Source organism: Halyomorpha halys, unplaced genomic scaffold (assembly GCF_000696795.3).
Source record: "Halyomorpha halys isolate HHAL.00 unplaced genomic scaffold, Hhal_1.1 Scaffold2582.1, whole genome shotgun sequence".
Classification (NCBI taxonomy): domain Eukaryota; kingdom Metazoa; phylum Arthropoda; class Insecta; order Hemiptera; family Pentatomidae; genus Halyomorpha; species Halyomorpha halys.
In genome coordinates, this window is record NW_027109242.1 from 13,553 (window position 1) to 40,503 (window position 26,951).

Below are 26,951 nucleotides of genomic sequence, written 5' to 3' on the forward strand. Positions count from 1 at the left end.
GTCCGATCACGGATTGATCAGTATGCTGTGTAATGTAGCAACCCGATGTATTTGGGGAGCATGATTGAATAAATTTCTTTCTCTGTGTGTTTTGTTTTTTCATAACAATTGAAGTGTTAACTTAATTTTCATTTGTATTCTAGGTTTTTTTTGTATCTATATACCTTAAGTTAATGTATCTTCGATTTTCTGTATTTTCTTTCTGAGTCTTAGGATAAGTATAGTTTAACAAGTGAGTCTTTTATTTCTTATGTTATGACAGTGTACCAGTTTCATTTTCTTTTTTTGTTTTGTTTGTTTGTTGGAGTTCCTACATACGAAGCAACTGGAGGGAGAGAGTGAGCTGTGTGCAAGCTATAAACAATGATAAGAACTAAGTTAGTAGTAGGCTTAGTGAACCTTTGCATTTATCAACTAATCTGTTTCTATATATACCGGATGAGTACTTGAATAAAGTCAGTTGTTCTTGAATCTGTGTGCTATCACTCTGCTCCAAACCCTCTTTATTTTAGTACATACATTCAGTCTGATCATAAGTTATATATATATTAAAATGACATTGTATTTTTTTAATGGAATTCAAAATAATAAAATGTAAAAAGGATAATAAAATTTCACAATAAACTATCATTCATCCAATTTTCTAATTATTAATTATATTATATACATATAAATAAGTAAAAGTGGTAAGTAACTTGGCTTAAATATCATATTCATGTAAAAAGGATAGTGGTTGAAATACTTAGAGGATCAGAAGTTCTATAATGTATTACCTGGTCTATTAGTAGCCCCAATTATAAAGACATTTTTCTTGGCTCCCATACCATCCATTTCTGTAAGAATTTGGTTGATAACCCTATCAGCTGCACCTCCAGCATCTCCAACACTTCCACCTCTTGATTTAGCAATTGAATCCAGCTCATCAAAAAACAGAACACATGGTGCAGCAGCTCTAGCCTAAAATAATTCCATAACCATATTTTAATTTATATAACTATATCTTAAGGGCATATGAAATCAAGAGAGACCTTAACCTCTTTGTCTCAAATTAACATGATTTTTTTAAATATTATTTATACCCACCACTAAATACATTACTAATCTCTCTTATTTTTTTGTATATATTTTACTTTGAAATATCCTAATTTCATAAACTTAAGTATGAACAAATTATCCGTGATGCAGCAGAAGAAGTAATTGGCCCCACCAAGTACAGAATAGGTCACCGTAGTTTGACGAGGAGTGTATCCAGGCCACTAAACACAAGAATGAAACCTACACACTCATGGCTTCAGAAAAAACGTACCCAAGCATCAGCTGATATTTATCGTCAGCAGCGAAGAGAAGAAAGGTGCATCCATCAACGCAAAAAAAGAAACTGGGAAAGTAGAGAGCTAGAAGAAATAGATATTGAGGAGCATTAATGAATGCCAAAAGTCCTATGAAAAAGTGAACCGGTCGAAAGCCGTTCAAACCTCGAATTTCAACCTGTAAGGACTCGGATGGATCTCTATTAAATGATAAAACCCAAATGCTAAGAAGATGGAACAAGTATTTTAATCACTTGCTCAATGGGAATCGGGTACAAGAGGTTCAATGGGAAAAAATGAACCTTACTCAAATCCCTGAAGATGGCCTCGAGCCCCCACATGAAAAGGAACTGTGTGAGGCAATTGATAGGCTAAAAACAATAAAGCACCAGGCTTTAACAAACTTTCTTTTGAGCTATTCCAGAAAGGGGGAGATGAGCTTTTCCAAGCATTACAAAATCTTGTTGGAATTTGGACAGAAGAAATCATGGAGTAAGACAGTTTTATGCCCTATTTACCAGGGAGATCTTAAATTTAATATTTATTGAGGCATATCTCTACTGCCATGAGCCTACAAGATTTTCTCAAATATACTATACCAACGATTACTACCGCATATAGAGTTCTGGGGAAATCAGTGCGGCTTTCTTACATGTAAGTCTACAAAAGACCAAATACAGACGCATCATCTATTCGTTGATTTTAAATGTGCTTATGACAGCATGCAACGTAAGGCTCTGTATCAGACAATGAAAGACCTCAATGTACCTGTTAAGCTTATCCATCTTGTAAAACTTACAATGGGCAATGCCGAATGTATAGTACAGGTTCGGGGAGATCTGTATGGAGAATTCAAAGGAGGAAAAAAGATGGAATTCCAAGCAAATAAATTTTGGATATAAGTAGGAGGTTAAATCCATAACCAGAAAGAGTTAAATGCAGCCAATTCAGTGCATATCGGTGTTCTTGAATAAAACTTTTAAAAAATAACATGAAGCACAATTTTTGGCTAAGAAGCTGTGTAATCAACAAAAGATATCATTGTTATTGAGTAGGCTAATAAATGCTTAAAGCAAGAACACTGAATAACAAAGCAGAATTTAAAATTACGGTAACTCTTGTTATGGTAGGATGAATTCAGTGCTCAGATAGCAAAATGTTCGACATTAAGTCACTTCCCTAACCAACTAAAAAAAAGGTTTTCACATTCAAAAGTCTCCTTCTTTGTTGTTAAGGCAGAGTTGGGAAGTATTCACTGAAAATGTATTTGTGAATACATCTGTACATAAGTATTCGGTTTCTCATAAATACTGTTTTCAATCGTCAACCACTTTTTTTTAGGTGAATACAAATACAACTCGGTATACATAAGTAACGAATAAAACAGTATTTTTAATGATTAATCATGAATACTTTCAGCACACTGGATATTGTTCATAACTACCTCAGAAGTAAAAATGTATAAGTCAAATATTTCCGTATACAAAGTATATTTCTTTGTTTAGTTTGTTCTTTAAGCTGATATATATATTTTATATTATTATTATTTTTTTTTTTGGATCTAAATTATTAAACATAAAATCAGACGGTATGTCTGAGTTTCCCCCCTTAAAACGGAAGAAAGCCAAATTTAAAACAAATAATACTAAAATAAATGACATAAAAGATTTCTCATAATAAAAAGAGACGAAATGGATGAAGATGAAAATTTGTTGGATTTCAAAAGAATCTTGCCATTTTTTATCAATAAAAGTATAAATAATTTGGTCGGAGAGGTAAAATTTGCTAAAAAATTAAAAGATGGAACCCTCCTAATCGAAGTTTTTGCAAATATACAATCAGAAAAACTACTAAGATGTAGAACAATGTTAAATAAAGTCCCGATTAAAATAGAGCCGCATGGGAAGTTAAACCAGAGCCAAGGTGTCATGAGGTGTCCCGATTTAAATTGTTGTATACTAGATGAAATAAAAGAATTGAAAGCACAAAATGTAGAAGAGGTTAAAAGATTAAATTATTTTAAAAATAACGAAAAACATAATAGTAATAATTATTTTATAACATTTAATAAACCCACTATTCCGTGCGAAATTAAAATAGGATTTTACAATATTACTGTAAAACAATATATTAGAAGCCCAATTAGGTGTACCATCTGTAAACGATTTGGACACACAAAAACAACATGTAAAAACAATCCACTTTGTTGTTACTGTGGGGAAAATAGACATTTAAAATGTGTAAATTGCTCCGAGAAGCACGAGTCTTTTTCAAAAACGTGTCCAACTTTCATTAAGGAAAAAGAAATTAAGACTATACAGGAGACCGAAGAAATTACCTATGTAGCAGCTAAGAAAAAATATGAATTAATATATCCATTACCCACACAATTAACTTTTTCTGACATAGTTAAAAATAAAAAAAACTGTTAGAGTTAGCGTACAAACAGAAATAATCAGAAGTTCTCTGAGGCCAGTTGACGCACTCTAACTGTGGTCTATGAACCCCCCACCATAACCCAACCTTCCCCCCATGATTCCCTCTTCACCCTATCCTTCTTCCATGACTCTCCCTTTACCCTCTCCTCCCATGATTCCCTTTACTCTCTCCTTCTCCCATGATTCCCTTTAACATCTCCTGCTCCCATGATTCCCTCTACCTCTGTTTCCAGTACTCCACCAACCCTTTCTCAAAAAGTCCATGAAAAATCACGGTCTTCCACTCGAAAACAGAACAAGATTGAGGAGGCTGAACCTCCTCCAGATTTTCTGAAGTCTACCTCTTCGGAAATATCCACTACAAACGAAATCTCTGTTCCCCACGATAGTCAAGATGAGTCACAAGGAGAATGGACAAAAGTTAAAGAAAGAAGAACAAGAAGTAAAACAGAGCCAAGAAAAAATGGAACACGATTAATAAGTAAAGTCAATATTTACTTTCACATTTTTCTGTTTTAAAACTGATTATATATTTATTACAAAATTTCTATATAATTTTTATTATTATTGTTTTATTTATTTTATTTTTTATATATTCATTTTTTTTTTTAAATTTTTATTTGTCTAAAATATTCTGAACTAAACCAATTTTTAACCATCATTAATGTCTACTTCATCAATTTCTAAAAAATTTCTCTTTTTATTCATGTAAAGTAATTTTTTTCTCTCCTTTATTTTATTTTTATATCATTATTACAATGGAACTGTAATGGGTTAAAAACTCATTTTAATGATCTTAAGATTCTGATTAGAGATATAAATCCGTTTTGTATAGCCCTCCAGGAAACCAATCTTTCAAATCATGACAAAAGAAATACAAAAATATATAGAAAAGATGGGCCATATACAAATCATGGCCATCACAGAGTACTTCTTGCCGTAAACCAATTAGTTAATTCCGAACCGATCCAAATAAATACTCATCTCCAAGCTATAGCAGTTAAAACCCATATGAGTATTACCTTCTCAGTATGTAACCTATATCTGCAACAGGATTAGTTGAAGACCAACACCTCATAGACATATTTAATAAATTACCACAACCTGTGCTTTTTATGGGGGACATGAATGCTCGTTCGCCATGTTGAGGTTCACAAAATGCGGGGTAAAATAATAGAAAGATTCATGGATAACACTAATCTCCTCCTACTTAACACAGGGGAACATATTTTCCTTAGCTCAAGCTATGGGACTTGTTCAGCACTGAATCTTACCCTCTGCAGTCCAACGTTGTATAATTCCATGGATTGGACAGTTCTTACTGATTTCTACGGCAATGACCATAATAGGGTGCTAAAAAGAGCTGATTGGACCCTTTTTATGTACCTTGCCTCACCACCACAAATTCAACCATCAGATATGGACACTGATAGAAGTTGTAAAGCTCTTACTAACAGCATTATAAAAGATGCTAAGGAATCAATATGATGATTTCGGGATCCCCAAGAAGACCGCTTGTCCCTTGGTTTAATGATAGGTATAAAAAGGCTATTACAGAACATCGTTAGGCATATAAAAAATTCACCAAATGTATAACGTCAGAAAACTTTATTGAATATAAAAAGCACCGGGCTATATGTAGAAATATATTCTAACAAAGTAAGGCGGAGTCATGGAAAAAATATATTAGTTCCATAAACTCTTTTTACCTTGTCAGCTGATGTGTGGCATAAAGTCCGCAAATTTACAAGAAATTCCTCCCTTCCCTGTTACACCATATTGGTTAGGAGTTGCGTTCTTTTTCGTTTCAGTTTGCGTCCATTTGCGTTTTTCATGGAAAACTAAAAAATTAACTTTTACTACCACAATCTGGTGGCATCACAGGTTGGACATATTCCTTTTTGTATGCAATATTCATCCTCATGTTTAGTTTTCTAGTTAAAAGATTTAACACCAGTATTTTGTTGGAAATTTTGGTAACTTTAATTTTGTATAGAATGTTTACCTTAGAAAAATGCTTAATTTCCCAGATATATGCAAAAAATCTTCCAAAATTTTCTTTTCCTGTTTTGTTGTTAGGTACATGAAGAGGTGGCAAACCTAAACTTTGGATTCGATACACCAAAAAACAAAGTTTGTTAACTAGACTAAAAAGTAATTTTATTATTAAGGTGCGGTATCGGACTCTTGAGCCTGACGTATCATACCTTCACAAGTTTGTGAAGTTTTATGCATCAACTTTAAGGAAACCTGTTCAAGTACCTCAAAAAACAATAGTTCTAGACCACCCACCTATTAATTAGGTGTTTCAGTTAACTGTGAGTGTTGTTTTAAAGAGCAGGCTTAGCATCAGACCTCAGCGTTTCATACCACAGCTAACATGAGAAATATTAAGAGCTGGATTAAAAGATATTTAAAAGTGGTCAAAAGACTTAATAGAAAGTAAAAATAATCATAAGAAATGGTATTCTAGTGTATAATTATTAATGAATATCTGATGAAATAAAACAATATCTTACATACTTTGGATAGAGTGGTGTAAAACACAAACCTTATCAAAAATATCACGAACATTAGCTTCAGATTCTCCAAACCACATAGTTAATAATTCAGGACCCTTAACTGAAATAAAGTTTGCCTGACATTCATTTGCAATAGCTTTGGCCAACAAAGTCTTACCACAACCTGGTGGTCCATAAAATAGAACACCACGTGAAGGTTGCATTCCAAATTTCAAAAACTTTTCTGGATGTTCAACTGGATACTAGAAAATATAACTATAAATTAGATAACAAGGTAACACTCAAGGCAAAGAATAAACAAATTTTAGCAAGAAAAAAAGACCAATTTTCAATAAAAACAATACCTGAACTAATTCTTGTAACTCTTTCTTAACATTATCTAGACCACCAATATCATCCCAAGTAATGTTAGGAACTTCAACCACTGTTTCACGAAGGGCACTAGGACTACTTTTACCCATAGCATACTAGAAAAAAAAAAAATTATTATAGCACAACAAATTATAAGTAAAATTTAGAAATGAATAGCAGTCAATCTTCAATAACAGAATTTTAAAAATAAGTCATATTTTAACAGACTGATTAGAAATCTTGGTTGTGTAAACATGTAATAACACTTAATAAGAATTTTAAAAATGATACAAATTTAATTACAATTAGTACATATTTTAAAAATAACATCATCTATTTGAAAATCTAAAAAGATCGAGTACAAGAAAACAAAGAAATCATATTAAATAAATAACCCAGTTTGAAAATATTTATATGTATTCAAAAATTCTTCAAGTTTTTAAATTAGGAAATCGGTAGGTATTGTAATAATGAATTAAAAAATTCATTTCAGTACACAATTAAAAAATAATAACTGAGGATGTGAATGCACACTGCTACTTCACCAAATTGTTAATTTTAATATAACATTCTAATAAAAAGAATAAGTATTGGTAAATAATACCCATAATATGTTTAGTACAACAACATTTCAACTAAATAAAACATATTACTGGAGGATTAATTAAACAACAGAAAATTACTAATAATATAGAAAAAACTTCTAAAAGTGAACAGAAAAGAAGTTTTACCCTGAAGTTATCCATGGTAACAGCAAGAGAATTCAGTACTTCGGCATCGATTTGGTCTTCTTCTAAATCAATTAGATCCATTTTTTCACGGATCTGTTGAAGAGCTGCTTCTGAACAAAGAGATGCTAAATCTGCACCAACATGACCATGAGTTTCAGCTGCAATCTAAAAATTTTACGCATAAGTTAATGTTTGAAACTAAACATCTTACTATAACATTAATTAAATTAATGCGATTTGATTTTTAAGGTAAAAATTATTAACCTGTTCTAAATTAACATCATCAGCCAGTTTCATATTTTTTGTGTGAATTCGAAGAACTTCTAAACGTCCAGTAGTATCTGGAATACCAATATCAATTTCACGATCAAATCGTCCAAAACGTCTAAGAGCAGCATCAATTGAATTAGGCCTGTTTGTAGCAGCCATAACAATAATATGAGAATTTTGTTTAAGCCCATCCATCAAAGTAAGCAATTGTGAGACAATTCTTCGTTCTACTTCTCCATGGGTCTAGAGAATACAATTAAAATTGAGACATCAAAGAGTTTTTCTTCATCAATGAATTTATCAATTATAAGGGCCATTTCAGATGAAATCACCCAAGGTCTGAACCTCAATTGCTCATTCTCCTGACAGTGTACTAAACCAAAATTGTATTAATCTCTTAAATAAATTGTATTAGTGTACTAAATAACCAGTCTTTTAACAAAAATGTAGGAATTATATGGTGTTTTTGATATTCCCAAAATTTTAAAACAGAGAAAAATGATTTATTTACTTTGAGGTTGTCATGTTAAATATCAGATGAAAGCACATACAACAAAGCTTTAAAATGAGCTCTAAAACATCCCTCTACTATATAGAAAAAACAATTTTCTTAAATTTTATTTACTCATGGCCCTATTTTGAAATGAAGCACAAATCTAATATAAACCAGAAGAACAATTAAAAAATCATGGTGTTTTATGTTTTTCAAAATTTCAAAAATAAGTAAATATTATTTGTTTTGAAATTATAAAGTTACATATCAAATGAAACTATATGCAATAAGCATACATATAAAATCTGAAACATAGAGGTTCAAGCCTTATATAATTTTATATGGCATAACCCATAAATAAAAAAAGTGATTTTTTTTTTTCAATAACTGGGTAACTAAAACAACAATTTGAATTAAACCCATGCTTCAAGTGTTAATCACATAAAATAGAGTATAAGTTCATGAATAAGGAAAAAATCTACATAAAATACCTTGTCTCGTTTTGGAGCAATAGCATCTAGTTCATCGATAAAAATGATGGAAGGAGCGTGTTTTTCGGCTTGTTCAAATGCTTTACGCAGGTTACTTTCAGATTCACCAGCTAATTTACTCATAATTTCTGGGCCTGAGGATAAATTAAAAAACATTATAATTCATATTCCGCCCCCAAATAAAAAAAAAGTACTAGAGAATTTACTAAGAAGAAATAAGTGAAGTCACTTCTAAATACTAACAAGAAAATTGATTGTACTCAGTAGAAAGTTACACTCTCAGTTGAACATTTAACAGCACACTGATTAAAACGTCTATTTCCATAAAATAATGTGAACCAAGGCAATGAAGTTTGGAGAAATAAAGTAAAGAAATTAATTAAAATATTAGACTATTTTAAGTGGAAACTTACTTAAGTTTTACTATGTGAGGACCTATTTTTTTTTTTTTCTATATGTGCATATTATTATAAGAGCTCATTAGGAGTGCTGGTGTATTGAAAAATGGAAGGAAAATAGATGTGCAGCAACACCCTCATGTAGGTGAATAGAGTTTATGAGAAGCATGGAGGTGATTAGATAGTGATCCTGTAACTAACGGTGTCACAATCTAATGGTCTAGAACACTTGTGTGGAGATATAAGGATGCTAGACAGGTGCTTTAGGCTGACTTTCCAGTAGATGTTCATTATCTTTTCGAGAGTTGTCCAAAAAGTTCAAGTGGTGGTATGCCTATAATAATTTACAGTATCCACCTATACATCCATTTTTTCTTTTTATCTCACACATACCTCCTCTGTCATAGTGTAAAGAACATATATAATTACAAATCATTTATAATTACTAGGAGAATGAAATTGAAAAATACATGATTACAATAAAATTAAAAAATACATGATTAATCAGTGGTTAGTCTTTGAAAAATAAAATGCCAATTGAATCATTAATTAGAATTCACTGATTCTTGGTTTATAAAGATATTGTGCCAACTGCACATAACTCCCCACAATCTCATCTTAAGTTTTCTAGGCCAGGCAGCTATCACTTTCTAAAGAACTCCTACCTAAACATTTTTAACAGGTTTTGGGAATCAAACCCATTCACTATGTTTCTGCCAGCTTACCAATACATATATTATAAAAAATCTTACCCTAGCTAAGGTGGGAGACACATTTCTAAACCTAATGTTTCCCCCTTTTCTCTCTCAGTTGTCCTCTGTACTACAATCAGACAGGTTATTACTCCTGTGTTTATTGTTTCTCTTGTATCAATTTTCTTAATATCCTTCTTTTACATATGACTACACCTGACCTATACCATATCCACTTCACCTATTTGTTCTACCTTCTAAACCTACCTCTTTACCATATTTATAAATTCTATCACACCTGGTCATATTTCTTAATAACTTGTTTCCAATCTACCTACATGTGTACTTTCTTATATTGCTGTTAATATTTTTTTATATACTTTAAAAACATCAATTTTTTGGAATATTTTATTTTAATGTTCGGTTAATTCTAAAATGTTTGAATCTTGTTCTTTCATTTAGACCTGACGAAGCCCTGCAAAGTGGGGCAAAATGTTGGTTAACAATAAATAGTTTTTTTTTTTACTATTTTGATACCTTTATTGACTGCCACTTGGACTATCTTCCTACTAAATAGTTAAAACCAAAATTATTATTAGGTTCAACCGAATTTATAAAAAGAACAACTTGAATAAAAGCTTTAGCAAAGATTGGTTAATAACAAATCATTGAAGTTAACAAAACAATAGAAAATCCATAATTTCAATATTAAGATAGAACATTTAATTTAATATTTCTGAATCGGTTTTATGGGTATGAACATGTACATTCTGGACACTTAAATTGTTTAATATTCTTTATTAAAATGTAATTAGGCCATTATCAATTCGGAAACTATAAATAACATTGATAAAAACTATTGTATTGGTCAGGAGAAGATGGTTGGGAGGCGGTTAAAATATAACACAAATAAGAATTTTTGACTACATCCCCCAACCATCTTCTCCTCATATAATTTATCTAAGGTCAACTATCTCTCATCATTATTGTATTGTATTGGTCATTTATAATTTAAAAATACTTTCAATTTTAATTTACCTAGTATATATTACAGATGATAGAAAATTTATTAGTACAATAGATAAAAAAACTTGTGGCAGTCTCAGGACTGGATAATAGAAATCATGTAAGGTATCAAAATTTTATTAATAATGGTCATGCGTTCTCTCTTACAGCTAGAGGTAAAAAATATTAGTTCCATAATTCTTAACAAATATTCATTGATAACCAATTACTATTAAAATAGGTATCTATAAACTTGCTCCTACTGTACTTTAGTACCTTGTTCCATGACATTTAATACAACTAATATAATTCATAAATAGGCAGCTGTTTTATTTCGTAATTACTGAAATACCTACCTACTCCTCTGTTATTAAATAGATAATTCGAAACTACTTTTGTTGTAAGTACATAAACAAAAGTATAAATCAAAAAAATAACACTAATTAAAACATGATGCAACCTACGTTTCGCAGATGATATTGTGCTCTTTGCAAAAGGCATGGAACAACTAAGAGAAATGATGAAGGAACTTCTGCCATTGTGTGAAGAAGTAGATCTTTATCCGAACTACCAGAAGAGGAAACTTATGACAAATGACAATTCTCTCTATCTTCTTTAAATATTTACATATTGTATTTGGTATGATTTTAATTTATTGCATAAATAAAAGTCTATTTCATTTCATAAGAGTATAAAGAAATGCATTTTTATTATAAGGATTCAAAAGCACAGGAAATCTACTTAAAAATCGATTAACTTACCATTGATTAAAAAGAAAAATGCTCCTGTTTCGTTGGCCACAGCACGTGCTATTAATGTTTTACCAGTGCCAGGTGGTCCATAAAGTAATATTCCACGAGGAGGTTTAACACCAATTGCTTTGAATAAGCTAGGATGCCTCAAAGGAAGTTCAACCATTTCTTTAATCTGAGCCAGTTGTTTTCTACAGCCTCCAATATCATCATATCCAACAGCATTTAAAGCTTCCTCTTCTTCCTGAAGAAAGGTAATGGATACAAAATTAATCCACTCTTTGTTCACACAATAACAAACATATTAGCGATATTTTACCTCTCTCTTGATATGAGTACCCTCACAATGAATGATAGTATCAGGTGCTACAATACAATAAGGAGCAGGATCTGTTTCAACTACTTTAAATTCTACAGCACGCATACCACCTCGGACAACAAATGTGTCATCTTTATGAATAGGACGATATGCTTCCAGAAAATATGGTTTAAGAAACACTTCAAACAGATTCCTAAGGAGAGAATAATATTTGTAATATATGTATATAATATTATAATTATGTATTATATAATACATATATATAAATGACAAACAATATTGAAATGCTGAACAGTAGAGAAAAAAAATTACCCAGTCAATCCCTCAACAGTGTCATCTATAGGTAAAACGTGTATTCTTTTGCCATACTTAACTTCAGGACATGCTTGAATTGAAACAATATCTGACAAACGAACTCTTAGATTATTTCTAACAACTCTGTTCATCCTAATTTTTTCATCAGGGCAGGTATCATCAGATAATACTATGCAAACAGTTTCCTTTCTTCTTTTCCCTTTAAGCTGCACAGTATCTCCACGAAATAATTGAAGTTCATCCATCTTTGCCTGTTAAAGAAAACATAACACAAAAATTACTTTTATCACTTAATTAATCTAATTAACTAAACAGATGAATAAATAATGGCCTACTCATACTAAACTAATAAAAAATAAAAGTGTCAGTAATCCAAACTCTGATAAATACACTGATCAGTATGAAGCCAGAATAAAATGATAGCCAATATTAAACTAATTAATGAAAATGAACACCATACAGATAGTACGAAATTTAATTAACGACTAACACAAACATATTGATCATCGACTGATAAAGATGCCAATTCTCAGAATTCAAAAGATGATCAATTCAAGCACTTGCATTAAATTGTTCACAAAATAAACAATGGGAAGATAAACACAAGAGATAAGGTAATACCTAATCAGATTAGTAAGACCTTAAAGATGATTTATGGCATACAGTTATTAAGGTTAGGAGAAATGTCTATTACCTAAATAATAACTAAACTAAATATAAAAATATGTATCTTAATACTCATTTATGATGGAATAACCTGTATTAAAATATAATGCTATTATGTTTTAACAAACAACAGTGTTCGAAATTATCATCCCTCAACTACATGGATTTTTACAGAAAAATGAGTGTTCCCACTAACTTGCTTTTGTAGCAAAATAAAATTCTAAACTCTATATAATATATATTAATTGGAAGATATTGACAAATTTCAATTGATAATCTATCTATGTGAATAATGTTTCCCATACATTGTTTTATACAAAAATGTATAGTAAAAATATTTTCTTGAATACAAATTTTTTAAGGAAGATTATTCATACAGATAATAAACTAAAAATCTTAGAGAAAAAGCTCTAATAGCAACATAATTTGATAATCATGTACTACTAATGAGAGTGGTTAAAATATTGTGACGATACTATGATCCTCAGAAATGTCATAAAGAGAATAGAAATTAAAAGGCAATATTAAAATACCATCTACAGGAAAACTAATGAATTATCTCTAGTCAACAACTAGTCTAACTTACAAGAGAAATAGAAATACAACTTATTTAACTAAAAAGAACATAAATTAAATGTTTAACATGATGATCATAAAAGATTCATTAAAAACAAAACAGGAGCTGATATTATCTTGTGAAAGAGATAGTGAAGGGGAAGCCTAAATTTATAAATATCCAGGATAAAAGAAGAATCTTGTTTTTAAGCTAAATTTTTTAATTTATTGCAATTTACAACTGTATATGTATACAAACACATTAAGTAAATTTGATGTAAGATCAAAATAGAGTGATACAGGTGTGTAGAGAAACTAACCATTGGTAGCACTCTAATAAGCATTAACTGAACAAATGATCAGCAACTTTAAATTCATCACTTAGAACACTGTTTATAATAACAAAATAAAAACTATAATTATAAACTAAAACATTTAATTTTCTTCTAGTTAAAAATCAGTCACTGAAATCTATTTATATATATATATGTATATATCATCAAAGGATCTACAAATTATAGTAATAAAAGGGAAATTACTCCATATATTAGAACAATTATAGGATGAATATTGAATTAATTAAGAAATAAAAAAAAATACAAATAACCAGTAATAAACACTAAACAAAAGTATAATTTTATGGGAGGGGGAACCTAGGGGTCGGCCTTAATAGTTTCATGGGGATATGATCAAAACTGAGTAAAAATAATTTTTTATGCTGCTCCAGAGGGCCAGGAGCCATGCAGTACACTACCAGTTTTAATAGCTTTAGAAACTGGTGCAGTGCCATTTCTAAGGGTAACAATAGTTCTACCCTTCCTGATTCAGCTAGACTCTTAAAACTCCTGCTTCGTAATGTACTGCTTCTAATCAAATCCTTTAAACAGTGACAAACATATAAAAACTACTGGTACCAAAATACAAGACATTTTCTCACAAATAAAAACTAATTTCTATTTTGAAAAAGGAATGATATAAAACCCTTGAACTCTCATTAATATTATATCAAGAATTCCTGGAATCAGTCAAACAGAAAAAAGTAATTAAAATAAAATTTTCACAATAACAAAACCTTAATCGCATTTAAATATTATGGGGTGAAATAGACTGGAATATAAATAAATTGTGATTAACAACTCAATACGATCCTACAGGAAGAATTAAGTAAAATTCATAGCAGATATTAGGTATGTTAACAAGAAAAATTTTAGGGATAAATGTTTGGTCAGACAAGAATATATTGATTAATTAACCATAGTTTTATTTAAATAAATAATTCAATTTTTATCCATTTATTTTTCTTATAAGTCTGATGTTTTGGCCAATCTGACCATCCTCAGGGACATCTTAATACAATTTTGGAACTAAAAATATTTTAACACCCAACTTCATGCAGGCTATTCTGCCCAGGTCACAACAACAATTTCTAATTAGTCAACTTTTACATTAAAAACAAAAATTAAAATTCATTTATCACAGCCACTTGTTAAAACTTTATCACAACCTTGTTGTTAGAAGTTGAGTGTTTAAATATTTTTACTTCCAAAATTGTATTAAGATTTCCCTGAGGATGGCCGGATTGGCCGAAACGTCGGACTTATAAGAAAAATAAATGTGTTGAGACAGAAATAGATAAAAATTGAATTATTTATTTAAACAAAATTAACCAGTCTCAAGAAAGTTAAAGATTATACACATAATTTTATTATTTTTAACTGTGTAGGTATCATTGAGTATTTAAGAAAGGTGCCCCCTCACTTCTGAACTGAAATTCATTATGCCATCTAGTGGCAAAGATAAGTGGTAGGAGACCTGGGCAGCCATCTTGGTCCCCACAACAAAGGGGTTAGAACCAATAGAGTAGCCATCTTGACCTGGACAGGTGAAGAAAGAGACAGAACTCTTCAAGGTCTCTTCTTATAAGTTATAAGGGAGTAAAACCTTACACTCAGGCGAGAGAGGCGGCAGTGGCAGGAGGATGAGGAGAAAGAACCAAGAGGGAACCCTTATTTCATCTTTATATTCACACCAGAACCAACCTTCAAGCCTCGAGAATATCAAACAAGTAATATGTAATATTTAAATCCATTAATGTAATGAAACCAAAGCTATCACTAACAAACTAACCATATTGTTCAAACCATACAGTAAATGGTTTCAGAAAACTTATAAAGAGATAATAGAGGTATTTTATTTTAAAAGCATATGATATCAATTTATTATAAATACAGTCCACTCCATCATTACCAGCAAATTATAAGTAGTACTTTATTCAAACCAGCCATACCAGCACATAATAATTAATTTGGGTAATATCCCCCCACTTTTACACCGGGGAATATCTAAATTAAACATTGAGTGAAAGTAAAAGAAGGAGATGCTGGTTGAAGAGGAAGTTACAAATAAACCACACTGAAAATAATTGTGCACTGCCAACCATTAGCACACTAAAAACAGCAAAAAAATATTTACTGTGTATTTTATTTTTGACAGCACCTTTACTACAATCTCTCAAGGTTGTTTCTGTATGTTTATAATGAATTCCTTTTATATAAAAGATTAAGTAAACAATATTATATGGTTCTTCAATTAGTTAAAATCCTGATACTTCTAATGACACAAAGTTTGATTAATCAATATTTTTGAGAAACAGTATATATATATATATATATATATATATGATGTGAAGAGTATATAGTGTGAGTGCACCAGTTATTGACATTTTAATGAAAGATCTTGAGGTTTTTTTATCAGCAAAATGCATATTTTTTGACAATTTTTTTTTTTATTCAATGAATTTTTGATTGATCAACAATCCATTATTTTAATCCAACGTAACATAATAAACAAATCATAGTTTTGAGGTAATGACAATAATCCATAATGTTCTATTCACACCAATTATGGACATGGGAAATCCCGTTATTGGCAGCAGAACTGTACCAAATATTCATGTAGTCCAAAAATATACAAATTCACTAAGAAATGTCTCCTTCTGTGCACAGTTTACAGGATTCTGAAAATATATTTACATCACCCACTTCTTCAACAGTTTGATAGAGTTGATCATCCTGGATGCTGACATCGTTGGAAATTAATCCAAATTCACCACAGAATTTTTTATATCTAATCGTCTGAGAATACTGTACAGCATTCAGAAATCATTTTTATAGCGAATATTTGAAAGATCAAAAGCATCATCCTCCAAATTGTACCGAACTTAATTTACTGCAACAATGTTGATAACATTCATCTGCACATTATACAAGTTCCAAATTACCATACATAATTTTTTTTTTTGCATTATGACCTTCACATGATGAATTTTTATTCCATAATTCGGCGAAAGTACTTGTAACAGAATGATAGTCGATAGAATATTGTGTTTGAAATATATTATTTTTCTCTTTAAACTTATTTTCAGTTTTTTTTATTCATAAAGCTTTTCATACTTTTTCTGTGGTTGTAATGCAATTGTATCCTTTTTCTGTTCTACTTCTTGAATTGCATTTGCATGAACTATCTATTTCTCTACTTTTATTTCTCAGTTGGATGTGGCGTACAAGAGAATTTGTTAACAGAAAATAGCTATAAAATCTTAGATAATAGAGATATAATCTAATGAGGTGTAGATAGTTGACCGTAGATTAATGATTGGAGAAGTTTGTCGGGGGGTGCGGTCAGCAAAGAACAACATAAATAAACAAAACCATATTTATTTATTTTATGCCGTTTCGACCTGAGTTTCAGGTCTTCATCAGGGTTATAGAACAAAAGAGATAACAACAACATTTAGAGAAACATACAATTGAAAAGGAATAGTATACAAACAAATTTGGAATTGTACAAAATATTGAATTGAATCATAAATGATAAAAAATTGATAACTGATAATTGAATAGTAAAAAAATTTAATTGATTGATAATCGTGGAATTAGATTGAAAACAGTGAAAGATGAAATATAATATCATGTAGGTAAGAAGATATGTATAATATAAGATATGCAAGTAGTGTTTAAAAAACTGAAAAAATAAATAAATAAATTGAAACAATATGACAGACAATGAAAAATAGTGAGTGGCTTATATCTGAATTACAGGGTGAGTATTAACTTATATACCTATACTTAAAAATATATATATATGTTTATACTGAAAATAATTTAGATGACTAAGGCTTTAAAACCTTGGAATAATTTTTCTCACAAATGTAGTCAAAAATAATGTAATAGAAAAATGAAAAAAAATATTAATATTTTGGAGTTAAGAGAAAAAAAAAATGTATAACTAATTCAAACAATTAATTGATAATCTTTGTACTAACTAGCACCCAAACACTGCCGAATATTGAAAAACTCTGTTCTATAACCAAATACCAGCTAAAATCATAATGTTTGATTCATTGGGTGGGAAAAAATTGGTACTGCATTAGTCCACTGACAATTGTCAAATCAAAAACTGTGACAGAATGCAAAGCTATACGACAATATTAAAAAATATTTCCTCTAATGTTCACACAATAAAATCTTTTTCCAAGTTCTATTATTTTTCTCCTTGTTTACATCACAAAAAACGATAAAAATTTAGAATCTGCCTACAACACAAAAAAAATTTGAAAAGTATTTATTAAAGTTTTTTCTGTCACAAAACTATACATACAACTATTAAATATTTCGTTTATTGAAGTGCAACTAATTTTTTGTTCTTCTTATTACAATGGTATTTAACCTGTTGACACATGATTTTTTGAATCTTGTTAAATAAATTCTAGAAGATAAAATCCTTATATTTTTGAATCATTAAAATAAAAAACAGGTCCTTTGAAGCATATTGTGTGCTGGTGGAAACTTAAAATAGTTCTGCTAAATCTAACCATGGCATGAAAGGGGTTAAAATGGAATATGATGCCCGTAGGCATCACTATGTAACAAAGGGTTAATTAGAGAAACAGGATTTTTGTTTATTTAAAGTGTGATATTTTTATAGTAGGAATTGGAAGTACTGAAATGTAATTTAAATTTATTTATTTATGTGATGAAAACATAACATTTTCAAAATCTTTGACACTCTTAAGAATGAAAGACTAATACATAAGTATTAAAAAATGTAATCAGATATATACACCAACTGCATCTTTAAAATTAACAAAGAGTATATGGCTTATAGTGATAAGTTGACCATCAATTTAAAAGCTCAGAGAATAAATTATATAAAATAAATTACATTTCATTCTTACTAATCGTAGAGGTGAGATTTATTCATCTAAAAACATGATAAGTTATATTTCAATTAACAAAAAAAAAAAATCTTTGAAACATTACTAATCCTTGTATCATATACTGAAACTTTCTCAAAATAAATAATTTAATTTCTATCCATTTTAGTCTCAACATTGTTGTGATAAAGTTTTAACAAATAGTGACTGATAAATGAATTTTAATTTTTGTTTTTAATGTGAAAATTGACCAATTAGAAATTGTTTTCACTTGGGCAGAATAGCCTGCATGAAGTTGAGTTTTTAAATCATTTAGTTCCAAAATTGTATTAAGATTCTCCCTGAGGATGGCCGGATTGGCTGAAACGACGGACTTATAAGTAAAATAAAATATGTTGAGACTAAAATGGATAGAAATTAAATTATTTATTTTAACCAACTTAACCAGTCACAAGAAAATGTTTAAGATTATAAATAGAAACTTTTTCCTTAAAAAAAAGAATCGAGTAAAATAGAAATATTTAAATATGAGTATGCGTGTGTACCAATTTACCAACAACCACATTACACCAATACCAATTCACCAACCAGTGACTGGTGTTTTCCATAGATTATTGCCATTGGACGAGTTTAAAATAAAATTATATATAATTTTATTCCAAGTATGTAAATAATCTAATGATTAATTAATAATAAATAAGCACATTTGTTTCAAAACAGTAAATTATTCATACCATCATATCAACCATATAATTCTAGTAATCTTCATCATTGTTTTGTTTTCCCCATTTTACAAGAAGTTGAATGTTACAAGCCCGTACGTCTGTCTTATATTTCATCATTTAAATTAGTTATTGTACTCACAATAGATTATTAAACTATGAGATTATTTTACATATTATTTAAATAATGAAGCAATGGACAATGAAATGAAATGCTTAAGTTGGCATTGACTTAGGTACTTTATTTTTGATCAATGGAATTTTACATTTAGTGAACATAGTTCATTTTTTATTAAATGATTATATAAAAATATAGTCAATACTTTTTTTAGCCAACATTATTTTTTATAAATGCATGTTATTAGCAATATTCAACAATAAATAAAAAAAACAATAAAAATAAAATATGGAGCTTGACACAAGACTGATAATCATCACATATTTTCCCCAAGTTGAGAGAAAGTTTGAGGACTGCTGCACCAGTGAGTTCAAAATAACTAATAAAATTAAGTATCAAAGACACAATAACTTAGGATAACCTCTACATTTTTCCATATTTTATTGAGGAACAACCATTTGCACTTCGGTATTAGAGAGTTCAAAATAACTAACTAAAAGATACAGGGAGAATCTTCTATTAAACCAATCTTGGTTGGTAAATAAGAAAAGTATTTACATACAAAACCAAATTATAATATTATGGATAATATTAATTATTGTTTTCAAACAATAATCACATCTTAAGAGTAGCATAACAAACAAAATATAAGTAGTAAAATTCTGACTACTACCTCATCTAAATATATAATAAAATACAATTTATCACATACCTGTGAAAGGGCAACAACAGAATTATCATCATTGACTGCATCTTCAACAATTAATCTATTGGGCCGATCTTTCTTTTTCAGGATTGCAGTAGACAAATCTTCATTACTAAAAATTAATTCAAAATATAAAAAACACCAATTCTAAAACAAAATTAAAGTAACATTTAAGCTTCTTTAAAAACTAGTCAATTGAGAGGTTAAAAATTAATTTCATAAACCAAAACACATGAAACTAAATCATAGAAAATAATTATATATCACCTTAAGGGATAGCAGTGTTGAGGTTGTATTATTAGTATGACTATGCATTTATATGGATTTTAGAAACATAAATAGAATTAATAATACTTTATACAAAACATGGGCTACACATATATCATTAAATAACCTTTTACCTGCTAAAATGTGAAATAGATTAATGAAAACAATTATGGATGTAAGTAAGCATGATACTAAGATGCTAAAACAAATATTTATCTGAGTTTAATTACAGTCACATTGAGAATAATAAACAATAAAATAATAAACTATACCTTTTCAAATCAGCCATTTATAAGTATTAACAAACGACTCAAAACACAAGAAAAGGTCAATGAAATGTCCAACACTAACGATGAGTAGCAAGACGAAATAATAAAGCCTCCTGAGTTGAGTCGCAGGTTATGCAGCGAAAATGATTTGTAGTTCTCTGATTAGCCGGCTTTTGGCAATACCTGTTATATTAATGTTTATGTACACTAATATTTTAATCAATTACCATTTTGACTTTTATTTCCTTTAATATAATAAAAGATAAGCGGATTAATTACTAATGAAAAAGTACCAATGGGTTATATTTTATATTGATGATACGATGTTACATCAATCAATCAAAAGTCATATTTGCTGTTTTACAACAAAGACCATTTTTTTTTAATTGAAAATAAATTGTTTCAGAAATAGAAAGCAATCTTAAATTTAGCTTGATAATGGAAATTATTGTCCATTTCGAAACAACAATACATTATCAGGTATGCACAAAGGTCATTATCGAAAGCGATTGAAAAAAACAAAACAATCTAATAATTAAAAATATGTTCTGCCACGTAGATAGGAATTTCAGTGATCATCAGTGGCCGTTTTAATAAGATCTAAACAAAAAAAACTAAGTGCTTAACAATGCTTTTGCTAATTAATATCGTTATTCAATAAATTTAAAATAGAAAGTCAATGTAGGAAAGGTAATATTGGCATACAACCCATAAATTTTTATATTTGGCGAAAGATATCTTGTCAATATTTCCTTTGCTCCACTGACTTTCTATTTTAAATACTTTACTTTACTTTAAATAACGATATTAACCGTTTTACTAGTTAGTTACTAGTTACTAGTGTTAAGCGCTTAATTAAATTGTTTTATACATTTCATTAAGGCGGCCACTGATGATCACCTCCTTCCAATAGCACCATTCCAGATGGTACTTGGAATGAGCGTGATTGAAATCTTGTATGGATTTTTCGGAATGATCTGGAGCGGCTAGCATTGCGTGAGCCCTAAACTCCACCACGCCATGTCAAAATCCAATAACATGAAAAAGACAATTTTTACAAAAAAATATGAAATTTATATATACAAAATTAACAAAGAAACTAGAAATAAAAACAAAAAATAAAATAAAATAGATACATTTCGTGTTGTATAATTTCCTTGTAGCGATATGAGGACCCTCTATGTTGTGATTGCCAGAAGTTTTAACTGTTCAATGTGGACAGTTCTCCTCTTTCTAGGCTCTTTGGGGCTTTCTATTGTAACAATATTATGTTCTCGAATGATGATCACTCTAAATGGGCCCTCATACCTTTCCAGCTCCTTCCCCCTATTAGTCCCCACTTTCCTATATACCACTGTCCCAATATTTATTCTACCCATCAGGTCTCTGACATTCAAGTTATGTTTGGCCAATCTTCTACTTTTTTTCCTGCAAATCCTGTCCCTGACTTTTGCCCACAACTTTTGCAAGGCCATCACATTATCGGCCATTTCATCTTCTCCCGGCAAAGTACCACGGTAGTCCCGTCGACGCCCCCCCATCCCAAAAAGAATTTCGAATGGGGAAAATCCCACAACTGTGTGAATGGAGTGGTTGTATGCTGCGACTGCCCACTCCATCGAGTCATCAGGCTCTAATCCTCTTTCTAGCTGGTACACTCGTAGGTGGTCACTTAAAGTGCTATGAAGCCGTTCTATTCCTCCGCGGGTCTTTGTATGTTAAGGAGTGTTGAGGTGCCACACCACTTCCAGTATTCTCCTTTCCTCTCTGATGGTTGCGTTGTCAAATTCTCCCCATTGTCGGAAGAAATTTAGTCGGGGATGCCATAAAACTGAAACCATGTCCGAAGGGCTCGTAAAACCGCCTCCGCTGATCTCTCCTGCACCATCAGCTATGTATCCCATGGCCACCTTACTGAATATATCAATAATAATCGAAACGATACTACCACCGTACTTGCTCTGTTCCACCTTCAGCAACCCCGTGGTTTTCGTCTTCCAAATAATCTGGTACCTCTTGTTATTATGCCATTCGGACTGCGCAATGCGCCTAGTACATTCCAACGTTTTATTATTGAAGGGTTAAGAGGACTGGATTTTTGTTTCCCATATTTGGATACACTCATTGCCTCAGCAAATGCTGAAGAACATGATCATCACTTATCACAAGTCTTTCAACGACTCAGCAATTACAGTCTTCAGATGAACATCAGTAAATCAGATTTTGGTGTGGAAAATATAATTTTTCTTGGTTACCTTATTTCGTCAAATCGTACAAAACCCGATCCTGACAGAGTGAGTGCCATTGTCAATCATAATTTACAACCAATAGAGAGAGAGAAATACTTTATTTTTCCATGCTGCCCAAATACATCGGGTTGCTTCATTACACATCATACTACTCAATCCGTGATCGGGCATATATAAATTACATCTATTTACATGATATAATAAAAAGAAAGAACGTTTTTTTTTTCTTCCACATTTTCCTTTTACAACCAATCCCAGTCTAAATACTAAATACAAATATTTCAATCCATTCCTTTTTTCTTTCCCTTTCTTGTTCCTTCCATTTCACCATTTCACAGTTTTTATTTGATTTGATCAACAAATTCACTCTCCCGAATTCATCCTCTCAGATCCTCTCCAGTGACCCGTTAAACAAATTCACTATTAGATGACGATGTGAGATCAAACCAGTAATAATAGTCACAGCAGTAGACCAGTTTACAGAAAAACAAACAAATAAATACATTTTACCAAAAAAAAAAACCAATACATAGATTTAAAGGAAAATATAATAAAAAGTTGGTTAAAAGAAATACTTGAATGGATAAATAAGTTTAAAAAAAATAAATAAATAATAATAAAATAAGATAATTTAATGAATAAATAAATTAAAACACACAAATCGACAGGTCCACATACTAAAATAAATAAAACAATGAATAATCTCCGAGCTAATTCCCATGCAGCTGATGTTGTATGATCCTCAGGGAGTCCAAAATAATATTTTCCGCCAAGATCGCATTATCCCCGTGCTAACACCTAGGCCTTCTAAGAAGCTCCTTGTTCTATCTGGTATTATTCCGCGAGATCCAAATCAGAGGCCTCTCACGGTGAAATCTGTCTCTCTCCGAAGGTCTCGCGGAATTTCTCCTTAAGGTAAGGGACGCATTTTTCATATATTTTCTTATTTTCCCTTTCCACTCCACCTTCCTGTTTGAGGTCATTACTCTCAAATCTTACCGTCGGATCCAAGACCAGAGCCGTGCCTCCGACTTTTGTAAATGCGACAATATCGGCGTATCTTACGGATCCGTCGGTGTCAACGCAATAAACTCCCTTGAACCAGGTGAAGACTTTTCTTTCAAGGAACTTCATCAATTCTTCTTTGACCCTGTTGCGCAAGCGTGTTATAAGGAGGGAGTTGTTGAGGCATTTTCACTGCGCATGGGCTGGTGTTTCAGACTCTCTGCCGCAGAGTGACCCATCTTCTCTTTGCTGTCCACTGGCTCCTGGGACTCCACGCAGGGGTGCGTAGTTGATATTAAGTTTCAGGGCGTTCGCCCATTCTGACCCCGAGAGTACCTGCTTCTTACATACATATCTATTAGCTTTCGGGGTCTCTTTGAAATGGCGAACGCCTATACCCTGCCACCTGCAATTGGCCCATTCTTCGAAAACATTCTCACGCAACGACTGCCGTAGAGCTCTCATAATTTGGTAGCCCTGATCCATCCCCAGTCTATCGGCACATGACACGATTTCGGCTTCGTAATTGAATGTAGACTGGAATAGGGCATCCGAAACATTCGACAGTCGCTGGGTAATGGACCAATGCTGCAGTGGAGCTTCCCACTGACAGCGGATCAGACCCAGTCCTCGATAACTCCTCGGTGCGTACAGCGTCGCCGACGAGGTGTTAGCAGGGAGCCCGATGATGGCCTTGATACTCCTGCGGATATTGGTATCAATGCCCTCCAATATAACAGGACGTATCTTTGTAAGAGGAGCAGTCTGAAGAGGGTAAATAAGGCCCGGGAACAAGTACTGGTTGACAACATTGATCTTTTGTTCCGGTTTGATAAGGCATGAGCTCACCAATTTATCAAGGTTATTAGTTAACTTTGTCACCACCTCTTCTCCAAATACCACCTCTTCTCCAGCTCTCCCGAGAATATACATCCAAGATATTTGACGGTGTCCTCGGCTTTTGCCGTTTGGATGACCTCAGTATTCTCAATGGAGAGCTTTGTCGACCGAAGCTCTCCTTTGTCCATTATGATACCCACACTTTTCTTTGCATATATTGCCAAACCAATCTCCGCGAGCAGCTTCTGGACACTATTATACTTTCCGAAGAACCCCTGTCACGCGCCGTTACAGCCTGATCGTTCGCGAACCCTGTGAAGACCACACTCTCTTGGTCACTTTTTAGGTCGTATCCAAAGATCAATCACAGAACTCGTGGTAAAAATGATCGATGGCTAGGTTGAACAGCGAAGGGGACAAGGGCCCCCCCTGAGACCCCCCGCAAGACACTGATCTGGCTAGTCGTGTGGGTTCCTATATAAATATTTATCTTATTTGTGGTTAGGAGAGCCGCAATCACATTTGTGAGGTCGGATGACAAACCTCTTGCCTCCAGCGAGCTCATTATATGTCCATGAGGAACGTTGTCAAAAGCACCAACCACGTCCAGAAAAACCACAGCGCAATCTTCTTTCCTATGTTTGGCATCTTTTATGATTGCGTCGATGATTATGGCGCTTACATGTGTTCCCGGCAGACCTCTGATGAAGCCTCTTTAACTTTTGCTGAAGGTGACCTGCTTTCTCAATTCAATATCCAGAACCTTTTCTATGATTCAGCGCATAATCGTTATTGGGCACCAGGAGGAAATACTTTTTGGGTCTCCGTTTCCCTTGTAGACCAATATTGTGCGCCATTGGCGTAGAGGCTCTAGTACATACCCCACCTTCAGCATGATCTCCGCAATATGCTTGATGATGTGTGTTACCTCGAAGTATTTTATTGTGCGGACCAACACACCATCCGGCCCCGGCGGTGAGTCCAACGATGTCGACTTGATAGACCTCTTCACCACCCGACTATCTATCGACATCAAATTTGGCATAGAAGCGCTTTTCTCATTATCCGCACGTTTGCAGAGATTATCTTTTTCAAAGAGACTTCTGAAATGTTTCTTATCGCCGGCTATCTTTAATGGGCATTGCTTGGGATCGACGGCGTTCATAGTGCTCTGTATCACTTTTTTCCGTCTATTATAATAATTTTATTGAGCTAACTCATAGTGGTACTGCTTCTACCGACGGTTTCTGTCTGCCTTATCAGTTCTCTGCGGATTCAATACTTTCCCCGCACCCTTGTCGGCCATTTCGGTTTTATTTTTTTCCCCTCATTTTATAGAATGTTATGACAGATTGCTCTGGGCCCGGCAGTTTGGCGTTAATATTTTAAAGGAAATTTAAGACATCGCCCACTGCCTTGTCGAAATCCGCAGAGTTAAAATTTTCAACTTTCATAATATCCGGAGAGACAGCCGACCATTTACTTATTTCTACTTTGATATGGTCTACCACCCTCTCTCCAACCTCATTATCTCTTACAATACTTATTAAGCCCCTTAGTTTTTGTCGTTTGCCTCCCTCGGATGCTTCTTCCCTACATGGGTTCCAAGACCTACCTAGATAGATTAATACAGAGGTGTAATAATAATTCATAATCTGTAATATTAACCTAATCTTACCGAAAACGTGGCAAATACATATCAAATGACCAAAGAAAAATATGGACATTTGTCCAGTTTTGATGAAAATCCTTACGATGTAGCATTTTTTGTTAATGATGTTAGGCAAATTTTTAATAAAGTATGTTCAGATAATAATACGTTAAAAAATCAAAATAATGATCAGTTACTAACCATTGTTCAGTTAAAATTAAAAGGATTTGCTAGAGACTGCCTGTTAACAAACACATTCGATTCCGTTGAAGACTTACTTAAATATTTAACAAAATTTAAAGAATTGTGCAGTAGAACCATTAAAACGGGAACTTATGCACACCTTTTCTTACAGAAAAGAACATCCAGTAGATTTTATAAATAGAATCGCAAAAATAAGATCTTTAATATTTTCTCGTATACACTTTGATCCCGAAATAGAAACTAAACAATAAATGATGAATTGTCAAGATCGAGAAATAAACTATATAATAGTCATATCCTACATAATTAACACCCGGACTTATCTGATTTCTTAAATCATATGTTACTAATAAGTGTTGTTAACGCCATATATATATAAGTTAAGTATTGGCGAAAG

The 26,951-nt window shown here is 31.9% G+C and overlaps 1 protein-coding gene across 1 annotated transcript in view; it reads right to left on the reverse strand.

Annotated features, from left to right (window-relative positions):
* TER94 (Transitional endoplasmic reticulum ATPase TER94) overlaps positions 1-20,763 on the reverse strand; it is a 30,683-nt gene extending 9,920 nt beyond the window's left edge. Inside the window, exons 1-11 of the mRNA XM_014437471.2 lie at positions 20,609-20,763; positions 20,076-20,181; positions 12,085-12,338; positions 11,773-11,965; positions 11,463-11,697; positions 8,607-8,740; positions 7,617-7,865; positions 7,353-7,517; positions 6,615-6,737; positions 6,300-6,512; positions 774-957 (exon numbers count right to left, since the gene is read on the reverse strand). Coding sequence (XP_014292957.1) covers positions 774-957; positions 6,300-6,512; positions 6,615-6,737; positions 7,353-7,517; positions 7,617-7,865; positions 8,607-8,740; positions 11,463-11,697; positions 11,773-11,965; positions 12,085-12,338; positions 20,076-20,181; positions 20,609-20,625 — 1,873 coding nt within the window. The 5' untranslated portion in view covers positions 20,626-20,763. The remainder of the gene's footprint in view (positions 1-773; positions 958-6,299; positions 6,513-6,614; positions 6,738-7,352; positions 7,518-7,616; positions 7,866-8,606; positions 8,741-11,462; positions 11,698-11,772; positions 11,966-12,084; positions 12,339-20,075; positions 20,182-20,608) is intronic.
* Positions 20,764-26,951: the final 6,188 nt, after the last annotated feature.